General features: G+C 32.9%; 1 protein-coding gene across 1 annotated transcript in view; it reads left to right on the top strand.

Moving 5' to 3' along the window:
• The window catches only part of LOC111086001 (transmembrane protein FAM155A-like), a 69532-nt gene extending 65231 nt beyond the window's left edge, over positions 1 to 4301 (top strand). The window contains exon 3 of the mRNA XM_022387171.1: positions 3137 to 4301. Within this exon, the coding sequence (XP_022242879.1) occupies positions 3137 to 3510 (374 nt within the window). The 3' untranslated portion in view covers positions 3511 to 4301. The remainder of the gene's footprint in view (positions 1 to 3136) is intronic.
• Positions 4302 to 7404: the final 3103 nt, after the last annotated feature.

Raw genomic sequence — 7404 nt, 5'->3', positions numbered from 1 at the left:
TGGCGTGATACTAGTCACGTGACCTCGCTGACGCAACAGTATCATCAGTGATGAGCCTGCCAACAAAAATAATTTTAGGTCACTTCTCACATTTCAGGCTTTAATAGACCATATAATGTGACCTTCTTTTCTGTTTTGGGTCATCTGATTTCTGTTATATTTTTTGATGTAACGTTTATTATTATCCCGCAAGGTAAATACACTACTTACAAAATAAAATTTAAACTAGGTCGTGTAAGCCTTCCGTTACAACACTTATTAATGAGTTGTTGCTTTATATAAGTTCTTTAAAAATGAAGAACAGAAGAAAAGCTATGAAAGCTTAAGAATTAATGTCTTCGTATTATTACAACTTTCTATTCTCACCTGCTACTAGATTTCTTATTGGTCTCAGGACGGTACTTTTTTTCTATCTAGTATTCGTTTCTCTTTTCGTACTCATTTTAATAATGTTTATATATTCTGTGTCCCTCTTTAGTATTGTATTGTATATATATTTTTATTTTATTTCTTTTTTTTTCATTGTTACAATAAAAACATTGCATGATAAAACCTATTGGACTGTTGAGCTGCTTTAACCTGTTATTTCTGTTAGAGTATTTCTATGCATATTCTATACCTTTCCATTACCCCTTGATTAATTTCAATTTGTTCTAATCTTGTTCAATGTAATGAGTGAACGTATTATAGGGTATACTGTTTACTACTTTATGTCACTACATGTCACTTTGTGCATATACGTATAGTAACGTATTGTATTTTGATAAGCCTACTTGATAACATCAGAAGTTGCATTGGAAAGGCGTCAGCCAAATCAATTAATAATAATAACAATCTGAGTAGTAACAATAGGCTTTGATCTCCTTAGGAGCTTCGTACCCTATTAATATCTGTTTGTTTTGTTATTGTTGTTGTTTTTACATATTTCAGATTTAATTCCATAACCAACAGTCCCCTAGTGGCTCAGCGGTAAGTCTGTAGGCTTACGATGCTAAAAATCTGACTTCGATACCTGTGACAGGCGCAGCACAGATAGCTCATTGTGTAGCTTTGCGCTTAACAACAACCAACCAACAACCATATTTTCACTTAGATGTTGTTGTTGTTGTGTTATTTTAATGAACACACTAATAGAGTAATTGTTTTGCTCCAGTGTATGATGAATACAATAAATTATTTATTTGATATAGAATATGTGTCCTCTTCTCACTCCTGTACTTCAGCATTATTTTATCACAATAATGAATATCTAGTAGGATGTACTGAATTTACTGAATCCTGAGCAACATCTTGTACAAGATCCTGGTGTGATTATGTAGGTTCCTATAGGATCCTGTTCAAGATTTCAACCAGGAAAGAAATGCAATATGCGACATGTAAAACATTACACAAAAGTAGTAATCCATATACCACAATAAAGTTCACGTACTACAGAGAATGACATTAAAGTACAATTAGCTAAAACAATGGAGATCTGTGATTACCAGTAGAATGTAATTGACATTTTCTTTTATTATCTTAAATCCTTGTACAATTAGAAAATATACATACCACACCCACTGTAAAGTGTTATGTCCTTAGTATAGGTCTGACCAAATTGTGGAAGTTTATTTTGGTCCAGTATCGTCATGTTGTATACGTACCCTATTTATTTGTATATAGCAACTTAGTCGTAACTAAGAGCGATGGCCGCAGCAAGATGGCGCCCAAATAGCATACATTAGCTAATAGCAATTGAACGTGGACGTCATATCTAGTCTATTATAGGATATCTATGGCATAAATGCATTATTTTTTTCGAAATTCTTAGGCATGCTCTATTCCTAGTAAACGTAATTCAAAGCGCGGAAAATCATTAAACTAAAAACATATATCTGAATATTTATATAGAATGTTTGGAAATTATATCGGCAAATTCAGAAACACAAGTGAACAACTGGTTAACATAACTTCCGGACAACCTGCATATACGTATATAGAAGAATAAGAATTTCACTTACTGATGGAACTCTTTAAAGTCAGTAAATGGAAACAAAATGATACACATTTGGTTCTTGGAATTAAAGGTATTGACTAAGTTAAGTGTAAAACAGATAATGATTCTGTCACTTCACTAAAACAACATTTCTTAGGTAAGTTTACAAACTTACAAAGCTAAAATCCGGAGTTGGATTTCCCGAGGTGGACAAAGCGCAGATAGTCCATTGCCTAACTTTGCGCTAAAACAACAACTACCAACAGAATATATTACAAAACATTGTAAATATGATCGTAATATATAACAAGGAAGCATGAAGATATTAGATCAACTTAGAAAACTTTGAGTGAATTGTTGTACATCTAACAATTCGAATAAATGTGGCTAAAATCGGCCACAGACGGTGTTTTGATTCAACAGTGAATATAGATGAAAAATGGAAAAGGGTCAGATATTTTTGTTGTGTATTAATTGTTTTCAGAGCGAATCATACTTTTGGAAATCTCTCAAAAGTCACCAGAAAGCATACTTTTAACCCTTGCAGAATTTTTATAGTCTTTTCTCCTAATTAGTTTTAAGCGATACCAAAATACCACAAAACGTTTTCAAGTATCTACGAACAAACTAAAACTTATTTAAAAAAATTAATATATATGTGGGTTGAACTTCAGTGATACGTAAACTTTATGTATATATTTAAAATAATCTAAATTGACATTGACAGACGTTGTTGATAACGTTTGTTGTGTTTTGCTCCAAATTTGAAAATCTACATACAATATCTATGTATTTCATATATATGTACCTGGAGTATACTGTGGATAACTCTTTAGAAACATTAAGGTTTTTCAGGACAAATTTTTATGTTGAAGGGTAACGTGTGATGCTACGAAACCAGTTTAATAAAAAAACATTTTGGGAAAAGAAAAGAACTGAAGTTTTGTTACACACACACACACACACACACACATATATATATATATATTCATAGTGTTAACTTTAATCGTTTTTAAAAAAGTAATGCAATGAACGTGTCCTTTGTTCTTTAAAGTACTCTTCTTAAATGTGTTTCCTCTTAGTTGTAATAAATAAGTTCCGTACGACAATGTATTCAAAACTAAAATACAATAACAATAAATTATGTTTCTTCCTCTCTAGATCCCAATATCCCTGACATTCCGTCTATCACACCCAACTCTGCTTTCGGCCTGCCTGGATCCTGCTATAGGCTCTGTCATGTGAGTCCACATCTCGAGCCAGGACCATGCAATCTTACTTTTTCTTGGGACAACTCTACGGAAACTACACAAGCTTCATTACCCACAAATTCTACCTATTTATTTACCACCTCTTCTTCAAGAGCGGTGATAAAGGCTGCAAACCAGCACCTTGTTGCAGGGCTTTCCATAGTGGTTGGTGGTTTGTGGCGCCACCTAGTAGCTAGGCATTGTACTCGGCGAAACACCAGATGGACCTGGCCAACAAACTTGAGGGGTGTTTGTAAAGAATCCACCAAGCAGAGGTGTAGCTAGTGTTACTTGTGATGAAACTTAAAATAAAACGAAGAAAAGGCAGTTTTGTGATTTCACAGTTACCTGTCATGTCCGAACAGAACAACTGACTATATAAGAAGGGCTTATAGCGCCGCCTCATAAATAGAAAAACATAATGCAAATATAGTCAAATGGTTATGCTGTTCCCCAAGAGAGAGATCATGTTGAAAAAACACGCCGTGTTCTTTATTTTCATCACTATAAGTAAAAGCTCTGAAATATAAAAAGCTTTGCGATAATAAATATTTCTTTGTCGAGAGCAGTTTTTGGTAGGTACAGTAAATTGATATTGCTTCTTCGTATTTTAATAAGTAATTTGTTTTACTGCAGAAGCAATTTTTTCAATAACATTGATTGATATCTATGATTTTTTTTTAATTTCTAGGGATAAATCACATTTATTATCTGAAGTCCAGCAGCGCCAGGTCAAATTTTCGTTTTAACTTTATAGAGTTGTACAATTATATTTTTTTATCGTTGTTCTGTCTCGTCGTGAGCTTAACCCTTGCTCGTAAATAAAATTCTGGCTGTGTAAGAAATCAATGGAAATATACAAGTGTATATTAAAAACATACGAGTTCTGTATACACTGCAAAAATATGACAATGATTATTCTAGCTCTTATATGCACATCTAACCGCCTTCAACATATCAAAACCGAATCAGAAAACCAATGCCCACCCAGTGGCACAGCGATATGTTTGCGGAGTTACAACGCTAGACTCCGGGTTTCGATACCCGTAGTGGGCAGAACATAGATAGCCCATTGTGTAGCTTTGTGCTTAATTACAAAGAAAACAAATTTTCTGTAAGTTTTATTCGCTAAAATAATTAAGTTATAGACAAATATTTTGTGGCACGCATGTTATTTTCCGTTTTATTTTTAAATACACCATGAGCGTTGGGTTAATTAAATTCACATAATAATAAATACTGAAGTTTCGATTTATTTTCTTTATAGAAAGCACGATCCATTTCGGAATTTCTTTGAAGTTTTCAAATGTTCCTGTCACAGTCGATACTCATACAACAAAACTTCTGCTTTACATATGTCAGATGTTGAATTGTTCTCATAACCATATTGACTGGCGCTGCTGGCAAATTGAAATTTTGTTTGTTATTTTGTTTTTAATTAAAAATAGATAAAATTTTATCCACTTTTTTTTTTTTATCTGCTAGCAGTGGTGGTTTGACTGCTGTGATGTTAATAGTTATTGCTGGTCGTTAACTGTTGCGAAAAATGTTTCTGGCTGGCTTATGATTTAAATGCATTTCATGGCTCTGTTTTACAAGATACGCCATTTCCTAAGTGAATAAATTGTTAGACTGGTATTAGTAATGGAGGCCATCTGGTGGATAATATTCATTTGAATTTCGGCTCGATAAGACATGCATATGAGCTTTGATGCTAGCGTGTGACGTAATATGTATCACGTGAAGAGATATCGCCTAGAACATTTGCATAACCACACGGGTATTCATATTGTCTTTCGAACTAACTTTCCGTTAATATACTTTTAAGAATTTTCTCTGTTTCGTGTCCAACAAAAACACGCTATCAGTCTGATTTAAAACCTTATTTCATAAAAGCACATCTAAGGATTCATTAATTAATATAACCATTTTTGTTTTATCATTAACAGAGGCGCCCGCAAGGGGGTAGAGGGGGCAGTGCCTCCCCCAGTGGGCATCAGGCCCACTATTCTAAACCGTCAAAGTCTGATGAGAAATGGAGAAGGCGTGTGTGCTTTCGAGCGAATATTTATTGGGGGAGCATAACTCTAAACCCTTCTATAGTTCACCCCCTCCCACCTAATAAGACCATCTTGCGGCCACCACTGATCATTAGAACAGATTGATATAAGCCTGCAGAAAAAAATAAACCATCTTAAATAACTATTTTCAGTTTTGATCCTGAACAGCTGTAAAGCGACTGGGTAAGGTCTTAATAATTTGGAATTTTTCCTTGCTTTTACTGTTTTTATATAAGCGAAACAACGAAGAATTTTTCCAATCGTCCTTGTTTTTATTACATTTCCAGGTGACTAGGAGTACAAACAACCAGTGATGTTTCTTGCAGTGCAGAGGAAAGTGTCATGGTTGTTTAGTGTTGCTATGTTAAGTAATGCGCAGAAAATGCACGCAATTCTGTAATGTTGTGTAATGCGAAAATAATATGCAGAGGTCGTTTTGACGCCGAAATAAAAACTTAGCTAAATAGTGTAGGCAGGAGAATATATATATATATATATATATATATATATATTTTAAATACTTAAGGATTGAGAACCACAGCGCAAGATTGTCTTCAAAGTTGTAGGGAAAACTAATCGAGATGCTTAACGATTGAGACTTCCAATTCAACATGGTATGCGCTGAGAAAATTGTTGGAACTCAAGATAAGTACAGCAAAGCGTATGTGACTTATTCTCCTGGATATGTTGGTGCTGATTTATTATATTCAATACCATTGAGTGAATACAGAGGGTTGTTAAATATGCATTGGTTTAAAGGTATTCCTTACAGTCTTCCGATTTTGACGTTATGGCTATATTTTATGACGTCATAACTTATCTATGTCCAATCCCAGAGACATGCGCGTGTATAGCATGATGCTGCTTTATATGATACGAAATGCAGTGAAACTTCGGAATTTCTCACTTTTTTATCGTGATCGTAGAATATTTTAATTTGCCGAGTATGTCGCACATTCCTGAATTTTTAAGCTTTAGATGTATTGTGGTTTACCTTGCGAATCAGCTATTCGACAGTTTTAAAACCTTACATATTCAATTTACACTACAGAAAATCGAAAGATTTCAAAGAAAATTAATTCCTTGTCAATTATTTTAATTATCAGTTTAATCATCAGCCATATTGAATTGATGTCTGTTTTTTTTTGTTCTTTAATATTACTTTGATATTTCTTTATCACAACCAATAAAGAATCTGACGGGAAACCCTCGTCAACAAGCTTGTTCTTCCAATGACATTAGGAAATCATTGCTCAACTCAGCTTATTAAGATCAATTTTACTTAAAAGGCTTTAACATTGTTGTTATTTAAATAGTATTAATTTCTTAAATTCTTCAGTGATTTTGCAATCTTTCCTTCAATGAGGCATTGAAATAATTCGCAGCAGAATGAAGTATAAAGAAAAATTAAATATTTCTCTGTTCAGATCAAGTAACTAATACATTATCAAGTTTGTTAAAACTAAATCAGTTCTTATCTTGTTTAAAACAAAACACACACACAATGAGATTTTAGTGTACTTCTTATGCATAAGTAAAAACGTTTTTTTGCTACTTCTTCGACATTAAAAACCAGCATAAAAGTAATTACGAGAATCCCACCTTATATAAACAGCTAGTATTAAAGATAATGGTATTTTATCACTTTGATTTTAACACAGGTTATAAATCAAGATCATTTGTTAAATAATTGAAGTATCATAACAAAAGTTTCACTTCATCTCAAATATATGTCTCTAGGTATAGCACTACTGGCTGTCTTACTATACTCAATAGTTATACCTTTATGGCCATCGGATATTTCTGAGATAAATAATGTTAAAAACTAAAACAACTACAGCTATTTCTAACATTATGTATATCAAAATATATAGTCAATGTAATATTGATTATAATATATTAATTTAATTGAAGAAATAGTTAGAAAAGCTCATTTGTAGAAAAAGAAATGCCAAGCTATTTTAAGAAAACTAATGACTAAAATTTTGCGAGATACGTCGTAATGTCATCTAAATGATCACTCGTTCGTTGTTCAAAAGTCACTTATTTTAATTAACTACGTGGATTTACCAATTTTAGATGTGAGAGACGTTAATTATATTGTAATACATTTTAGTGT

This window comes from Limulus polyphemus, unplaced genomic scaffold, assembly GCF_000517525.1.
Source record: "Limulus polyphemus unplaced genomic scaffold, Limulus_polyphemus-2.1.2 Scaffold772, whole genome shotgun sequence".
NCBI lineage: Eukaryota > Metazoa > Arthropoda > Merostomata > Xiphosura > Limulidae > Limulus > Limulus polyphemus.
This window is presented reverse-complemented; position numbering and strand designations above follow the sequence as displayed.